General features: G+C 47.4%; 1 protein-coding gene across 3 annotated transcripts in view; it reads right to left on the bottom strand.

Annotated features, from left to right (window-relative positions):
* Positions 1 to 656: 656 nt before the first annotated feature.
* RAB17 (RAB17, member RAS oncogene family) overlaps positions 657 to 19,139 on the bottom strand; it is a 133,913-nt gene continuing 115,430 nt past the window's right edge. For 2 of the 3 annotated variants that reach the window (XM_075317514.1, XM_075317513.1), the window contains exons 5-6: positions 14,369 to 14,462; positions 657 to 1,587 (exon numbers count right to left, since the gene is read on the bottom strand). In XM_075317514.1, the coding sequence (XP_075173629.1) occupies positions 1,466 to 1,587; positions 14,369 to 14,462 (216 nt within the window). In that variant the 3' untranslated portion in view covers positions 657 to 1,465. The remainder of the gene's footprint in view (positions 1,588 to 14,368; positions 14,463 to 19,139) is intronic. The other variant, XM_075317512.1, reaches the window with a different exon arrangement.

Here is a 19,139-nt window from a genome sequence, read left to right as displayed (position 1 = left end):
ATTGGGGTCCATTAGATTTCTGTCAGGGTCTTCATAGTTTTGATAACATTACACACTGTTATATTTGCTGTTACAAGAACCTTGATAGAACACAGAATAATGCCAATGTGAACAGCGCCCTTGGCTGAAGTCTATGGCTACGTGCACACATTGAATATTTGGGGAATTTTTTACCTCAGTATTTCTAAGCCAAAACCATGAGTTGGTAAAAAAATGCAGAATTGGTGCCCGTGTTTCTATCATAATTTACCTCTGATTATCTTACAAATACTGAGGTAAAAAACTCACCAAATACTCAACATGTGCGCATGGTCTTAAGGTTTTTGCACACGTTGAATATTTGGTGAGTTTTATACCTCAGTATTTGTAAGCCAAAACCAGGAGTGGTTACAAAATACACAAGTGGTGCCCGTGTTTCTGTTATACTTTTCTTCTAATTGTCTTACATATATTGAGGTAAAAAAAACAAAACACCACCAAATACTCAACATGTGCAAATACCTTAAGGTCACGTGCACACGGTGAGTATTTGGTAAGTTTTTTACCCCAGTATTTGTAAGACAATCAGAGGAAAATTATAATAGAAACACAGGCATCACTTCTGCATTTTCTACCCACTCCTGGTTGTGGCCTACAAATTCTGAGGTAAAAATCTCACCAAATACTCAACGTGTGCACATGGACTGATTGATCTGGATGCAGCATAGTCTTTTCCATGCATTTTCTATTTTTTTTTCTCCTATTTATGAAAATTGTAAAAATAAATGCACTTTGTTTTCTCCTTTAAAAATTGAATATTTTATAATAAAAATAATACATTGATTTTAAAGACAGATTTTAATGGCACTATTGGTTTTCTGCTGGTGTTATTTGTGATGTTTCTGACTCTTTTTACAATTAATAACTTATATTCTTTAGAAATGAAATTTTATTTTCTGGCTTCTTTTTTATTTTCCTCTTCTTATTGTATACATGTATTCTATACGGCTTGTCCTAGAAATTAGATTTTATTTTCTGGCTTTTTTTTTTCCATCTTCTTATTGTATTCATATTCTTTACGCTTGTTTTGCCTAAAGTTAGGCTGTGTGCACACGCTGCGTTTTCACTGCATTTTTGCTTGCGTTTTTTCAGACAAAATTTGCAAGGAAATCCTTATACCAGCAAAGTCTATGAGAATCTTGAAGTGCTGTGCACACGATCAGGATTTTTTCCTTGCGAAAAAAATCTGCAGCATGTCAATTCTTTCTACATGTTGGCTGCGTTTTCACCATTGAAAACAATGAAAGAAATGCAAAAAAAAAGTATAAAAAAGCGTAAAAAAATGTGACAAATGGCTGCAAAACGCATGGTTTTGCCGCAGCGTTTTTTCCAGCCAGAAGATGCAGATTTGGTTGCATAATGTCTGCATCCAAATCTGCAACGTGTGCACATAGCCTTACTATCTCACTCATACGTGACTGCGCCTTTATTGGGAATGGCAGCATCTCTGCCTTACACTGGGGGGATGTGTTTCGACAAGAGTAATGTAGGAATCCCGTCTGTGTTGCTTTTCCTCCTTTTCTTGTTCCAAAGTCAGTAGTTTGGTGGCTGCAGGTAGATAAAGTAGAACTGGGATGAGTAAGTGTTACGGGAAGTATCAGACCATTAAATATGAATGTGAATTAAGTGGTAAGATCACAGAAAACAGGGGAGAGTAAAGGATGAGCTTGGTGTGTAATGTATGAAGAGATCCTGTGCAGAGACATATAAAGTGGAGAAGTGAATGATGGAGTTTAAGATTACTTCCCTGAGGAATGCAATATAGCATCTAACTTATCATTGCCTCCATTACACACCACCATGACCCTGGAATTGTTGACTCCGGTCTTTCCATACTCCACCCCTCCTTTCCCAATTCTTATCTAAAATGACTGCACAGACACCAATTTTTCTTTGGATAATTTTGGCCATAGCAGCCATTTTATTGAACAGAAATATATAACAAATAAAAAACATTGCAATATGGTAGGGTCCTTGAAGCTACAAACCCTGGTGATTCCTACCAACCGAACCATAAACACCAACTTGCCCCCAGCCGTTACCCACACTGGCTCAGGAGCACCAAACGGTAAGGGTTAATCCTCTGTTAACCCAAACCACCCCCAGGGACCCCGACATACCCCGTCGGGAATCCCCATAAAATCACCAGGTGACCAGCCATTCTGCCAATGAGGGGATCCATACCCAGATGGATTCCCCAAACCAATTTTTCAACCAACTTCAAGGACCCACCAATAAAAACCGCCACCCAGCCACTACGACCCGTAAACAACCCCGCACCCCACCCCTTGAACATACCAAACATACCCCAACATATGAGGGAGGGCGGGTGGGACTGTCACTTCTGTCCCCACGAGCGGGAAATGTGCCGCTCCTCCCCCTGCTCATTGTTTTATTTTAAAAACGGGCTCGCTCTCTCCCCCTCCCCTCATGACACCTTGACCTCCCCACCAATCAAGTGTCATGAGGGCCTCCGCAAATGCCCCGGGGGGAGGGGGGGGGCAATGCTCCGTCCCTTCTTGACCCTGGAATTGTTGACTCCGGTCTTTCCATACTCCACCCCTCCTTTCCCAATTCTTATCTAAAATGACTGCACAGACACCAATTTTTCTTTGGATAATTTTGGCCATAGCAGCCATTTTATTGAACAGAAATATATAACAAATAAAAAACATTGCAATTTGGTAGGGTCCTTGAAGCTACAAACCCTGGTGATTCCTACCAACCGAACCATAAACACCAACTTGCCCCCAGCCGTTACCCACACTGGCTCAGGAGCCCCAAACGGTAAGGGTTAATCCTCTGTTAACCCAAACCACCCCCAGGGAACCCGACATACCCCGTCGGGAATCCCCACAAAATCACCAGGTGACCAGCCATTCTGCCAATGAGGGGATCCATACCCAGATGGATTCCCCAAACCAATTTTTCAACCAACTTCAAGGACCCACCAATAAAAACCGCCACAACGAGGGCACCTTGATAACCTTCAAGTGCCTGAGACCCCCCGCAACCGCAGTGCCCTCTCGATACCTCCTTGCAGGCCGAGGGCCCATAAATCAATCCCCACCGCATTTAAGTGCACCCCGTCTGCCAACCAGAATTCCTCATCCGTCCTTTCCAACTCAACGTGCCTTATCGCAACTCCCCCATTCCGAGTAACAAACTTCGAAATCGCCCTATTCACTTTTGCCCGCGCCTTGTTCAACCTATCGACCGACCGCGCTTTTCGCCAACACCTTCTCGCCACGATCTCGGACCAAACTATAGTTAGCCGTGGAAATGACACCCATAACCGCAATAAATCATGCTTGATGTCTTTTATCAAAATTCGAAAAGGACGCCCCCCCAGATCATTTCCCCCGACATGTAAGACCAAAACGTCGGGAGGCCTGTCTAAACGGGCATACCTATTCACCTCTTGCAGTACCCTGCTCCACCCCAAACCCCTAACCCCCAACCAACGTACAAGAGCCCTATCCCTTTCAAAACCTAGTTGTCTCCCGTTTCTTCTTGCATCCGCTCGCTGGGCTCCCCAGTATACATAAGAATGGCCCAGGATCCAAACCAGATATGGGGGGGGGGTGGTTCTGTAATACAAAAATGTACAAACAGACAACCAATCAGTTTCCTCATTCCCCAACTTGAAAAAACACCCAGTCCACCCCCCCCCCCTCGCAGCCGCAGAAACCCCCCGCTCAATTGCCAACGATCGCCTGTGGACGGACATACAACTTAAAACGCTGCGACTTCCACCTACCAATCTGCTTCACAGTCTCTTCCGGCAAACCACACATAGCGGCCTCTGTCGCTGCCCCAATGCGAAAAGAATGTGACGCAAACGACCTCGGATCTAACCCCAAAGACTTCAAACATGCCCTGAAAACACTTACAAATTGGTATCTAGATAAAAAAGACCCGTCCTCATGACACAACAAGGGGCCATTGACCTGCGGGCGAATCCTTCCAAAGTTCCCGAAGCACTTGAGCGGGCACATCTCTGATGCCATAACCACACCCAAGCGAACTCGCCTACCCACACCTCTTTGATCTGTCTTCGATCTCCGAATCCAGAATTCGATCCCGCCTTCCACGGCGACAATATCACCACGACCCAGGCCCCCGGGAGAAGTCTTACTGGGCGATACCAATTCCCCAATCCGCAATGCCCCAAAAAATGCCAAGGAAAATGCTAACCGGAACAAACTCACCTCAAACGGCGATATACAAACCCCCCACAATGCCCCACCCAACTGCTCCAATAAGCTAAATGATACAGGCCGTCTACCATCCAGCGGCTTGCATCGTTTCCGAAATCCCTTCAAGGCCTGAACCACCCAAAAACTCTTAGTCAAATCCTGTAAACCCCGCAACCGAAAACCAAATGCTAATCCCGCCATAAAGCGATTCACCTTCGCAACTGACCATCCTGCAACCGCTGCCTCCCCCAACCTTTCCAACAGTACTCCCAACTGATCTCCCTCAGCAGACCCACAACCCTGCAACCACTGCTTCAACAGACTCCATGCCGCCTGATACGCCGTCCATGTGGTACCCGACAGGGACGCCCGAATCAGTGGTCCTACTGCCTGCAGACCACGTTCCAAAGCTGTACCGGACACTCCAAGCCGCTGGCCTCTGCCTCTGGCGCGCAAACCCGGAACCGATCCCACTGAAAACGAGAGAGGGAATCGGCTATTAGGTTCTGAACACCTGGCACATGAGCAGCCGTAACGTACGCATTGATTTGCAAGCAAACCAGAACCAGCTCCCGTAACACCCAAATAACTGGAGGGGATGATGCTGAAAACTTGTTAATGGCCAGCACTACCCCCATATTGTCACAATTAAAGCGAATCTTCTTGTTCGCCAAATGTTCCCTCCACAGATGAAGCGCCACAAATATCGGAAAAATCTCCAAAAGCGCCACGTTCCTCGTCAAGCCTTCATCAACCCACCTATCAGGCCACCGTTCCGCACACCACTGACCCTGAAAGAAAGCCCCAAAACCTGAGCTGCCCGCCGCATCAGTAAACAGTTCCAAATCAAAATTGTCCTTTACGTCCTCCATCAGCAGCGAACGACCGTTGTAATGCTCCAAAAACTGACCCCAAACTGCTAAGTCCGCTCTGTGTTCCGCCGATAAACGAACGTAATGGTGCGGAGCAAGCACCCACGCCGTGGCACCAGCCAATCGGCGCGAAAAAATTCGCCCCATTGGCATTACCCGACACGCAAAGTTAAGCTTTCCCAATAAAGACTGAACCTCCCTTAATTGCAATTTCTTCACACGCCGTGCCCTTGCCACTTCGTCTTTTAGCCCGTTGACCTTTTCCTCAGGAAGCCGAACTTCCCAAGCCACGGAATCAATCACAATACCAAGAAAACTTATGCAAGTCGTCGGCCCCGTCGTTTTCTCAGGTGCTAAAGGCACCCCAAAATAAGCCGAAACCCACTCCATTGCCGCTAAAATCCCGGCACACTGCGCCGAGTCAGCCGGACCTACACACAAAAAATCATCCAGGTAATGTACCACTGATGACCAACCCGAAACGTCCCGAACAACCCATTCCAAAACGAACTAAAAGTCTCGAAAAATGCGCACGAAATCGAACACCCCATGGGCAAACAACGATCAACAAAATAGCCACCCTCCCAACAACAACCCAGCAGCCTAACACAATCCGGATGCACCGGCAATAGCCGAAAAGCCGATTCAATATCAGTCTTAGCCAACAGCGCCCCCCTCCCACATCTCTTTACCCACTTTGTAGCCTCATCAAACGACGTATATACCACTGAGCACAGCTCAGCGGGTATTCCATCATTCACAGACCTGCCTCTTGGATAAGACAAATGGTGAATAAGCCGGAATTTCCCTGGTTCCTTTTTCGGCACCACTCCCAACGGCGACACCACCAAGTCGGGAAAAGGAAGGGCCCGGAACGGGCCCGCCATTCTCCCCAACGCCACCTCCTTCCTTAATTTTTCCGCCACAACCGCGCCATGCTGGTAAGCAGAAACGAGATTCCTGGTTGCCCCCGGAACCTCAAAAACGGGGGCAGGAATCCTGAAACCCTCCCCAAAACCCAACCGCAAAACCTCCGCCTTTTCCCGATCTGGGTACCTATTTAGGTACGGAAGCATCGCGACTAACTTCACCGACGTCAGACCCTTGGGTATGAGAGCCGCCGGGCTTGGGTTTCCCCTTCTTGAAGCATTTAGACGCTCCGTGGGATGTCCCGTTACAATGGGTGCATAAGTGCTTAAATCGGCACGTGGCCCCAAACTTGCACTGCCCGTCGTTGAATTGCCAGCATAGACCTGGCTTCTGCGATCCCGCCTGACCCTGCTGACCACTGGTCCCTTGATTTCCCGACTGGCCGGAAGTCCCGGCCCTGCCTTGAAAGGGCTGGCCATACCTAGCCGGTGCCATGACCCGCAACCATAACCCTATATCTTTTTGATCCCAACGTATAGATGGGCGTACGGCCTTCCTCTGACGAAATTGTTCGTCATACCGAAGCCACGTCTGCCCCCCATACACCCTGTAAGCCTCACCTATCGAATCCATGTAACAAAATAGATGAGAACAATTCTCCGGCGCCTTTTCGCCTATCACACTCGCCAAAATAGCGAAGGCTTGCAACCAATTGGTAAACGTCTGAGGGATCAAGCGCCACCGCCGCTTTTCCTCATCCTCTTTCTTACTATCCTCCTTTTTTCCTTTATCTAAGTTAAATTTTGCCAAAGGAAGGAGGGAGAAGATCTCGACATATTCGTCCTTCCAGATCTTTTCCCTCACCTCCTTCTTAAGGTGCGAACCTAAGGGGCCCTCAAAGCATACATAAACCTCCCCACGCGCCCTATCATCTAAATGAATCCTGTCCTTATCCTTTTCCGTCTGGACCGACACCGAAACCGGGGAAGAAATACCCGCAACCACGGACTCACTAACCCCCAGAATGGGCGGATTAACCCACGCCCCCACCGGCGCCGGGGGTTCCCTTGGACCCCCAATTCGCTCCAGCAACGAACGCACGCAACCTAACAGCTCTCCCAGCTCCCCACCCCCCGACGCATACCCACCAACACCGAACGGTACCCCTGGACTTAACCCCGTCTGATCTACCCCTCCCCCTACGTTCTGATCTCGGTTAAACTGAGGAGACAGACACGACACAGAAGCATACTCACCGGGCTGCACTAGGGAGAAGGCCCCGCCAGCCAGACCGCCTGATTCCTGACGTCCATCCACCCGATCCGCAGCTTCTTGGCTCCTCCCACCGGGTTCCCCGCTGTTAGCCCTTGCCGCCGCAAGGCCGGGAGACACCTCCGACCCTGTAGTACGGGCCTGACGTCCGTCCTGCCAGTCGTCCGCCCCAGAGAGCTGCCTGCGTTCCTCCAAACCTTGCCAGTGCAGCTCTCCAGTGCTCCTCCAGGGGGCCCCATCTTCAATCCGGGCCTCTGCTGCTGTAGGCCCTGCGCTCCAGGCCCGGTGCACCACAGATCCCAGCATCCGCGCTCCGCCCCCTCTGCTGGGGCCCGCATGCTCCTCCATTCTGTCCTGCTGATCCTGACAGGGCTCAGGGCACAGGGCAGGCACATCACCCACACGCCCCGCCGCAGCGCCGACATCCCTCGCTGACTGGGCGGTAGCAGATCCTGCCTCCAGCTCCAGCAGAGGCCTGCTAACCGCCGCTGGGCCCAGCCGCACATTAGAATTCCTCCCAGGCTGGGGCGCACTGGACCTCTTTGCTCGCGGCGCCCGGCCTGGAGGGTCCCTGGAGGGGCTTCTGCAGCGACGCTGGGCCCGGGGAGGCAGGTCAGGAGAAAACCGCTGCGGCGGTTTGGACCTACGGGGGCGCCGCTCCTGCAGGGGGGAAGCCCCTGCCGCCTCCAGCCTCCCGCCGATGATCCCTGCCACCGCATTCTGCAGCCAGCCAGGGGGATGACCGCCGGCCGCCGCTCTGAGCTGCTCCAGGAGCTGATCCACCGATGCCATAGCAGGTGAGGTAGGGGTACAGGGACTGTCACTTCTGTCCCCACGAGCGGGAAATGTGCCGCTCCTCCCCCTGCTCATTGTTTTATTTTAAAAACGGGCTCGCTCTCTCCCCCTCCCCTCATGACACCTTGACCTCCCCACCAATCAAGTGTCATGAGGGCCTCCGCAAATGCCCCGGGGGGAGGGGGGGGCAATGCTCCGTCCCTTCTTGATCGCTGCCATCATGCTCTGTGTAATGTTATACCACACAAAGTACAATTCAGTGTAAAGATAAGATGCAAACCTTTTCCAAAAAATATATATTCTAATTCATGTATGTCTAAGCTCTGAAAGTAAAACTTAGTGCAGAGGTTTTTGGGATTTGTAGAAAAAAATCCTGCAAAGTAAGCATGCTTCAAAAATAGGAGTGTTAACAATTTATCAAAACGCAAAGAAGTTAAAAGAGAAATCTAAATCACGTGAATATTTGGTGTGATTGCTCTTTGCCTTCAAAACAGCATCAACTCTTCTAATTACACTAGCACATCTTTCCACCATGGCCACTATCCATTTTTTTTTCCTTTCCATTTTTGCCTTCCCTTCTTTCAAGAGGCATACCATTTTTATTTTTTCCATCAATATAGCCGTATGAGAGCTTGTTTTTTTGCGGGACGAGTTGTGCTTTTGAATGACACCATTCATTTTACCATATAGTGCATTGGAAAACAGGAAAAAAATTCCAAGTGCAGTGAAATTGCAAAAAAAAATGCAATTATTTTTTTGGTTTTCTATTTGCCATGTTCACTATATGATAAAACTGACCGACCTGGCAGAATGATTCTCTAGGTCAGTACGAGTGCGTAGATATCAAACGTGTGTGTGTGTGTGTGCATGTGTAATATTATATATTTATATATATATATATATATATTATATATATATATATATATATATATATATATATATATATATATATATATATAATATATTTAATTTTTTTATTTTATTTTTTTAAAGTTTTCCCCAATTTTTTTTTTTCCTCTTTTGGCTAGAACCGAAACATTTTTATTTTTTGGGATGCGAGGCTAAGTGATGGCTTGTTTTTTTGGGCCTTGAGCTGACATTTTTACTGATACCGTTTTTGGGTAGAAGCAATGTTTTGATTGCCTATTATTGTAGTTTTTTGCAAGGTTGTGGCAGCCCAAAAAATATTTTTTTTTTACCCTGTTTATCGATTGAACTAATTTATTTTAGATTTTGATAGATCACCCATTTCTGAAGACAGTGATACCAAATATGTGGAGTTTTTTTTAATTGTTTTATTGCACCACAATACATTTCTGCTGAATGGGTGTCAGAGAACGGCACGATCATCGGTGTGGCCTCTGACTTCATGGGCCCAGTCGCAGTTGCATCCATTGTGACCACAATCATTACACCCCAGGGGTTCCATATCATCATTTCCAGGACTCCTTGTTCTTCTTTACACTGAGGAAAGTTCGTAGTGACATTGGTTGCAAGTTTGGGGTCGTCCTGCTGCAGAATAAATTTAGACAGCCTCCCTGATGAAACTGCATGATGGATAAGTATCTGCCTGTATTTCTCAGCATTTGAGGACATCAACAAGTGGGCAATGTTGAGGCAGTAGACACAGAAGTCAGCCAGGGAAACGTAAGCAAAAAATGAAAGACACATAGACCTCAATTCATCAAAATGTTTTTGCCAAAAATCTCAAAGTTTCACAAAATTTAGCAATTTTCCTGTCTTCGCATCAGTTTGGTCCAGCTCCACCAAAATGGGATGACTGGGGACATGACTTCATTGCTAATCTAATTCATGATGAGCTGTGGCATTCCTTACTCCAGAAATCTTACTTCAGTCCCTGTGAGACCAGAACTGCCAACTGTCTAGAAATTCCTGGACTGGCCATAAAAATAGAGCAGTTATTTATTTCCCCAGTTCATAACATAATGTGATATGTCCATCATTTTTTTTGAAACTTGAGAAATTTGTACAGAATATTTTGATTTGAATTGTCATCATTTTATAAGAATGCAGTTGATGTCTTCATATCTGTATTACGGATGGTAGACAAAGATCACTTAAAATCTTAATGATTCATTATACTTTTTCAATGTGTCCCAAAAAATATCAGCGGTCTGTGATTTTTTTTGATAAGCTGTCCAGAAAAATTAATCAAGTTGAGACCCTTAGGGGTACCCAGCTACACTCATCAACTGTCTGAGAAGTCTGGCCAGAAGAGGGCTGGAAGAATTGCTTACAAAAACTGTAACTTCAAAATGGCACCAATGCCAAGCAGCTCAACTATGCATTAAAACATAGGAACTGGTGTGCAGAAAAATGTAAGTAGGTGCTCTGGACTGATGATTCAAACTGTGAAATATTTGCTGTAACAGAAAGCAGCTTGAGTACTGAAGGGCTGAACATGGTACAATAATGAGTGTCCGCAGACAATCGTTAAGCATGGTGGAGGGTTCTTGCAAATTGCGGCTGCCTTTCAGCAAATGGAGTTAGAAAGTTGGTCAGGATTAATGGTATCCTCAATGTTAAGAAATACAGGCAGATACTTATCCACCATCAATACCATGATCTGATTGGCTCCAAATTTACTCTGAAGCAGGACGGCCAAAAAAATAAAGGCAATGTTAGTAATGATTGTCTTCAGTGTAAAGGCTCGTTAACACAAGTGTATAACATGGCTGAGTGCCATTCGATGTTTTGTTGGATAGCACTCACTCTAATGTTATACTATGGGGCAGTGGCACTGAAAACCAGTGCTTTTTCTTTCTCATGCCAATGTAGCGATGGCTGATGGACCACCGCGGTGCAGAGTACAACTACGACACACAAGATGAGATTGCAGAAACAAGGGTATGCTTTATATACAGGCAAGACAAACAACAACGATGCAACAACATAACTGGCCTCTGCTAACAGGTCCATGTGGATGCTGCACTCTGGCGAATGAGGCCTACTCTATGCCCTACAAAGTGCACACAATGGTTTTGACTCACGCTACTGCTGCTAGGGATTCAGTCCAACTCCTGGGATTTCAGTCCTGGTGTTTTGCTGGCACGCACTTCTCCAAGTGGACAAAGGAACTACTCCTCCGCCATGGACCTGGCCTCTCTTCGGCTCCTTGGTTGGGCTTCGCCAGCCTTGGGGATGTCTTCTACTCGGTTCGGTATCTCCACCACTGCACTCAGGGGTCACTCACGGTCCTGCTCGCGTTAAGATTCTTGCACCAGTCCCGTAACTCCTCTAACACCGTAGTCCTCAAAGCTCTCTCAATGGCAGGCTCAACTCTCTAGCAGTCTCTCGCAGCACACCACACTCTCTCAACCTCGCCTTAGACAGACAATGCTCCTCCTTCCTTTTACCGCACTTTTTGGCCAGGCTAAACCAAGGGTTCAGATATAAGGGGGAAAGATGCGTTGGCTCAGCCAGGCAGACCATGAAAACAGGAACAGGGGTACTGTTTCTTAAAGGCGAAGCATACCTTTTCATTTGTAACAGTAACCCCCTAAACCAGGGGTGGGGAACCTCCGGCCCGCAGGCCGCATGCGGCCCGCCATGACCTTTTATGTGGCCCCCGGGCAGATTACCGGGGGAGGCAGTGCTGGTGCTGTCACCGCGGTCTTGCTGCCGCCGGCCCTTTAAATCCACACATTGCTGTTTGTACTGCAATGTGTTCTCCCGTCGGCCAGTGCTTACTTTGTGGGTGGGTCCACAGCAGCCTCACAGCTTCCAGCCTTGTGTGTCCGCCCCCTGCCCTCCGGAGATCAGTGCCTGCCTTCTCCTTCTGATGCGGTGTGTCCGGATCCTGCACTCCAGTGATGTGAATGCAATGCTGCTGTGAGTCCAGCGCCGACCCTCTGCTGCTATGTGCCCTGCCCAATGCTTTGTGCCTCCCCACACCAGTTCTGTAAACCCTCTCCCCCAGAGTTGCATGAAACTCTCAGCGCAGTGTGCCCCCCAATGTCCTGTGTGCACCCCTCCCCCAGTCCTGTGTGCAGCCCCCCAATGTCCTGTGTGCACCCCCACACAATCCTGTGTGCAGCCCCCCCAGTCCTGTGTGCAGCCCCCCCAGTCCTGTGTGCAGCCCCCCCAGTCCTGTGTGCACCCCCCACACAATTCTGTGTGCAGCCCCCCCCAGTCCTATGTGCAGACCATCACCCAGTCCTGTGTGCACCCCCCTAGTCCTGTGTGCACCCCCCAGTCCTGTGTGCACCCCCCAGTCCTGTGTGCACCCCCCCAGTCCTGTGTGCACACCCCCAGTCCTGTGTGCACCCCCCTAGTCCTGTGTGCAGCCCCCCCAGTCCTGTGTTCAGCCCCCCCAGTCCTGTGTTCAGCCCCCCCAGTCCTGTGTTCAGTCCCCCCCAGTTCTGTGTTCAGCCCCCCCAGTCCTGTGTTTAGCCCCCCCAGTCCTGTGTTCAGCCCCCCCAGTCCTGTGTTCAGCCCCCCCCAGTCCTGTGTTCAGCCCCCCCCAGTCCTGTGTTCAGCCCCCCCCAGTCCTGTGTTCAGCCCCCCCCAGTCCTGTGTTCAGCCCCCCCCAGTCCTGTGTTCAGCCCCCCCCAGTCTTGTGTTCAGCCCTCCCCCAGTCCTGTGTGCAGCCCCCCCAGTCCTGTGTGCAGCCCCCCCAGTCCTGTGTGCAGCCCACCCCCCAGTCTTGTGTGCAGCCCCCCCAGTCCTGTGTGCAGCCCCAACCAGTCCTGTGTGCAGCCCCCCCCCAGTCCTGTGTGCAGCCCCCCCCAGTCCTGTGTGCAGCCCCCCCCCAGTGATGTCTGTGCCTCCCCCCCAGTGATGTCTGTGCCCCCCCCCAGTGATGTCTGTGCCTCCCCCCCAGTGATGTCTGTGCCCCAGCCCCTCCAGTGGTGTCTGTGCCCCCAGCCCCGCGTGTGGTGCCTGTGCCCCCAGCCCCGCGTGTGGTGCCTGTGCCCCCAGCCCCATGCCCCCAGTTAATTAATTACTTCACCCAATATAGCAGGGTCATTTAAACATTGATAATTTTGTGCGGCCCCTGAAGGTTGGTAGAAATTTCCAAATGGCCCCCGACAGAAAAAAGGTTCCCCACCCCTGCCCTAAACCAATGTGGCATGAGAAAAAAAACACTGCATGTTGTGTTTAGCAGCGTATATCAAACAGCGTGTACTCATTCAAGTCAATGGGTACAAAACATCGGACTGACATCTGAGTTCAGTACAATATACGCTAACACAGACAATGCAGAAGATGGAGAAATTATGTTCTCCAACTTCTCCTTACCCTTGCTCTTATTCTCGTATACGAGAAAACAAAGGGAATTGTGCAAGCCTCATACACAGAGGATCTGTGGTTAGGTCTCTTAAGGGGCCACGTCTCACTAAGCGACATCGCTAGCGACATCGCTAGCGACATCGCTGCTTAGTCACGGTTTTTGTGACGCAACAGCGATCTTGCTAGCGATGTTGCTGTGTGTGACATCCAGCAACGACCTGGCCCCTGCTGTGAGGTCGCTGGTCATTGCTGAATGTCCTGGACCATTTTTTGGTCGTTGCTCTCCCGATGTGAAGCCCACATCGCTGTGTTTGACAGTGAGAGAGCTATGATCTGAATGTGCAGGGAGCAGGGAGCCGGCTTCTGTGGACGCTGGTAACCAAGGTACACATCGGGTAACCAAGCAAAGCGCTTTGCTTGGTTACCCGATATTTACCTTGGTTACCAGCGTCCGCAGTTTCTAGAAGCCGGCTGCCTGCACACGTAGCCAAGGTACATATCGGGTAACTATAAGCAAAGCGCTTTGCTTAGTAACCCGATGTGTACTATGGTTACCAAGCACAGCGTCGTTACACGGGTCGCTGGTGGCTGATCTCTGTGGAGATCTGCCTGATTGACAGCTCACCAGCGACCATGTAGCGACGATCCAGTGATCCCTGCCAGGTCAGATCGCTGGTGGGATCGCTGGAGCGTCGCTAATTGTGACGGTACCTTAAGATGCTCCAAACAACTTCCTTACTGACTTCCTTCATAAACGAACTGCAAGTGACCTAGAAGAATTGATAATGTTTTGAAGATAAAGGGCGGTCACACCAAATATTGCTTCAATTTAGATTTCTCTTTTGTCCATTTCACTTTGCATGTAGTTGCTAAAAATAAACTATTAACACTTCTGTTTTTCAAAGCATTTCTACTTTGCAGCATTTTTTCCATACCTGCTTAAATGTTTTCCACAGTAATGTATATACAGTATATATATATAACTTGTCAACTTGTCAGCTGACTAGTTTGACATTTTGGACAAGTGCGAACACTTTGGGTGAAGTCATACAAAATATGTTAACTCACCTATTGCTTGAAAAATCTCTTTCACACCATTCCCTGTCTTAGCTGATGTTTCCATGAACAAAAGTTGTTTTTGTTCAGCAAAAGCTTGTGCTTCCTGTGAGTTAAATAATTCATATAGAAAAGTCATTAACAAAAAGTGGCATCATTTCTGCTATAAATTGTAACTCGACTTATAACTTGCATCTCTACTTTAAATTGATAAATGAGAATATCTTTGCACATTTTTTAGGCAATTTGTATTTTTGAGGATTAACTTTATTATTGAACAACTACAGGGCTGTCAATCACCATAAAAGGTTAATAAACCTGAATATTTAAGAAAGTAAAAGTCAGGTTTTGTCTTTCTTAAAATATCTCTGTGCGCAGAATTATAGGGAACTATTAGGTTACGTTCTCACGATCAGTATCCGGTGAGTTTTATGACGATGCAGAATTCCTGTATCATTTCCGCATTTTAGTTTACTTGTGTTTTTTTATTGGGTTTTTGAAGCTGCGTTTTTATTGCATTTTTGACACTAAGTTTTTTTTCTTGGTTTGGTGTGTCATAACTTAAATAAAGCAGTTTTTTTTTCTGAAACTCCCTGGTATTGACATCATTTGGTGTTGATTACATCTCTTTTTTTGTTTCCAAAGCACCAAAAACACATGTGCATTTTTTTAACAGAGGAATTACCACATTTAATGCAAGTCTATGGAGAAAATCCGCACAGAAGACTTAGCGTAGTGTACCCAGAAGAGACGTTGACAAGCTGTGGATTGGAAAAAAGCTCCACAGGTCAGTTTAAGCAGCGTAAAAAAGAAGCATAGTGGACATGAGATTTCTATTAATACCATACACTTTTGTTGTAAAGTAAACGTTGCTTATCTAAAGCAGCGAAAAAACGCAGTGTCAAAAACACAAGTAAAACTCAATGTTGGCATGTAACTGTCATGATGTGACTGTAGGATAGGGAAGGACAGGGGGCTCCTATACTGTCCTTCACACTAGGGGACCCTAGGCTATCCCTAACCTCACGGCTACCCCTAATGGTGGAGATGTTAGCCCCCAGGGAAGTAACAGGCAGGAGTGTGATGGCAACACAGATAAAGACAGACAGGGAAAAAAACAAAACTCAGATACATTGCAAACCTCAAGAACAAAGAGAAACTAAGGAGAAAAGCAAGAGAAGTAAGGCAACAACAAAAGGACAACACAGGTTAATTCAACCAAAATATCCCAATAATCACTACACAACTAGTTAAAAGAAGTTTCTTTATTGATGGCATATTTACTATAAACATTCATGACAAATTACAAATTAAAACCTACATAAAAATCCGTAGGCGGAAAACAGGTCATACAGTCATATAATGAGAAATTAAGACATATGGGGAACCATATAGTAAATATACAATCACCAGTATATAAATATTAGAAGAAGAAGCAGTGTGAAACGTGCGTTGGAGTGAGAACCGGGGAAGCTGGTGCACGGTTATTATGAATACAGGTCTGGTATTAGGTTTTTAGGAGGGCAGTTTAATGATGTGGCTGTATTAAGTATTTTACTGTTATGAAGGCAAAATTTATTGCATCGTTACTCTAATAATTATATACTTGTGACTGTATAATTACTATATGGTTCCCCATATGTGTTAATTTATCATTATATCACTGTATGGCCTGTTTTCCTGCCTACGGATTTTTATGTAGGTTTTAATTTTTAATTTGTCATGAATGTTTTTAGTAAATATGCCATCAATAAAGAAACTTCTTTTAACTAGTTGTATAGTGATTATTGGGATATTTTGGTTGAATTAACCTGTGTTGTCATTTTGTTGTTGCCTTACTTCTCTTGCTTTTCTCCTTAGTTTCTCTTTGTTCCTGTGTTTGCAGTGTATCTGAGTTTTGTTTTTTATTATTATTTTTGATTATTGGGATATTTTGGTTGACTTGATAATGGTATATCCTGATAGGATTAATTTTTGACTATCTTGGTTAAAAACGTCTAATTTTGGGTTAACAACACAGGTTAACACTGCAACTGCTCACAGCAATGAAGTACTATAACCACCAGTAAGTCTGGATGATAATACCTCTCCAGACCAGTATAGAGAAGCTATATCTGGCATTAAAGGGGAGAGTCCAGCCAGCATATATAGAAGGGGAGCGAATGTGACTGGCTGCCACACAGCATGTGGTCAAAAGAGACTAACATGCAGCCCAGTAGAGATTAAAGCGGGCTTTACAAACTACGATATCATTAATGAATTAACGTCGGCGTCACGGTGTTTGTGACGCACATCCGGCGTCATTAACGAGATCGCAGCATGTAACACTTAAGAGCGATCTTAAACAATCGCAAAAGAGGGCAAAATAGTTTGCCGTGGAGAGGTTGTCCTGAAACAAAAAATCGTTTTCAGGATGTTAGCGATGTTGTTTGTCGTTCCTGCGGCAGCACACATCGCTGTGTGTGTGACACCGCAGGAGCGACGAACATCTCCTTACCTGCCTGTTTACATCCCGCTCATCTCCGCCCCTCCGCTTCTATTGGCCGCCTGCCGTGTGACGTCTTTGTGACACCGCACGACCCACCCCCTTAGGAAGGAGGCGGTACGCCGGCCAGAGCAACGTCACAGGGCAGGTAAGTCCGTGTGACAGGAGTAAGGGAGTTTGTGCGACACGGGCAGCGATATGCCCGTGTCGCACAACTGACGGGGGCGGCTACGATCGCTTGCGATCTCGCTAGCGATCGCTAGCGAGATCGCTGTGCATAAAGCCCACTTAACTCTTGCTAGCCTGCCTACGAACTACAAGTATATGGGTCGATTGCCGAATCTGCCTGCACTAATCACAGATATCAGAGAAGTTTGGAGACATACTTCCAGAATCTGTAGTCTCCACAGATCCTGATGCCATGACAATCGGTGATGTTTGTAAAATAAACTCCTTCTGACACTACCCTCAGGGGCACTTTGCACACAACGGCATCGCAAGCCGATGCTTGCGATGCCGAGCGTGATAGTCCCCGCCCCCGTAGCAGGTGCAATATCATGTGATTGCTGCTGTAGCGAACATTATCGCTACGGCAGCTTCACATGCACTCACCCGCCCTGCGACGTCGCACTGGCCGGCCAACCACCTCCTTCCTAAGGGGGCGGGTCGTGCGGCGTCACTGCGACGTCACACGGCAGGCGACCAATAGGAGCGGAGGGGCGGAGATGAGTGGGACGTAAACATCCCGCCCAGCTCCTTCCTTCTCATTGCAGCCGGGACGCAGGTAAGGTGATGTTCCTCGCTCATGATGTGTGCTGCCGCAAGAAAGAGGAACAACATCGTACCTGTCGCTGCAACGTAATTATGGATTTCCCAGACACTACACCGATGATACGATTACGACGATTTTGAGCTCGTTAATCGTATCATCTAGGATTTACACACTACGATGTCGAGTGCGATGCAGGATGTGCGTCACTTTCGATTTGACCTCTCCGACATCGCACCTGCGATGTCGTAGTGTGCAAAGTGCCCCTTAATGTGCAGAATTATTATGCAACTGAAAAACAAATGTTATAACCTCAATTGTCCATTTTCATCGGTTATAATGAGAGTACTAACCAAACAAACCCAAAATATACAAAAATAAATTTGTGACATTTAAAAAAAAAAAAAAAAGTATCAGTGACCAATATTGCCTCTTTTCTTTTCAGTAACAGTCAGAAGCCATCCATCCATGGAGTCTGTCAGTTTCTAAATCTGTTGATGATCGACTTTTTGTGTCGCACCAACCACAGCCCCCCCAGACACTGTTCAGAGAAGCAACTGTTTTCTTTCACTGTACATCTCCTATTTAAAGCCTGCTTTACACACTTCAATAGATCTTTCAATCCGTCGTCGGGGTCAAGTTGTAAGTGACGCACATCCGGCATCGTTCGTGATGTATTTGCGTGTGAAACCTACATGCGATCGATATTGAACGAAAATACGGTGATCGCATACACGTCGTTTATTCCTCATACATTGGACGTTTGGTAGTACGAAACTAGTCAATTGTAACGTGTGACATCCCTCATACGATTTTGATGTCTGAGGCTATGTGCGCAGGTGTGCGCTCTGCACCGCAGCTTAAAAAAGGTCTGCTTCAGAGCGCAGCTGAAAAGCTGCGTTCTGAAGCGCCTCACAATGTCTGTCATGCACTAATCTCTGTCAGTCCGTCACTATCTCTGTCCCTCTCTCTCTGTCCATGTCAGTCTATCCCTCTTACCCCCTCTCTCATATACTCACCGATCCCCGGCGCTGCACGGCATTCACACTGCTCCGGCGGCTTTTACTGTTTTGAAAAAGCCGGCCGCCCATTAAACAATCTCGTATTCCCTGCTTACCCCGCCCACCGGCGCCTATGATTGGTTACAGTGAGACACGCCCCCCACGCTGAGTGACAGGTGTCACACTGCACCCAATCACAGCAGCCGGTGGGCGTGTCTATACTGTGTAGTGAAATAAATAATTAAATAATTAAAAAAAACGGCGTGCGGTCCCCCCCAATTTTAAAACCAGCCAAATAAAGCCATACGGCTGAAGGCTGGTATTCTCAGGATGGGGAGCTCCACGTTATGGGGAGCCCCCCAGCCTAACAATATCAGCCAACAGCCGCCCAGAATTGCCGCATACATTAGATGCGACAGTTCTGGGACTGTACCCAGCTCTTCCCGATTTGCCCTGGTGCGTTGGCAAATCGGGGTAATAAGGAGTTATTGGCAGCCCATAGCTGCCAATAAGTCCTAGATTAATCAT

This window comes from Anomaloglossus baeobatrachus, chromosome 7, assembly GCF_048569485.1.
Source record: "Anomaloglossus baeobatrachus isolate aAnoBae1 chromosome 7, aAnoBae1.hap1, whole genome shotgun sequence".
Classification (NCBI taxonomy): Eukaryota; Metazoa; Chordata; class Amphibia; order Anura; family Aromobatidae; genus Anomaloglossus; species Anomaloglossus baeobatrachus.
Note: the sequence above shows the minus strand (reverse complement) of the source record. Positions and strands in the feature narration are given on the sequence as shown.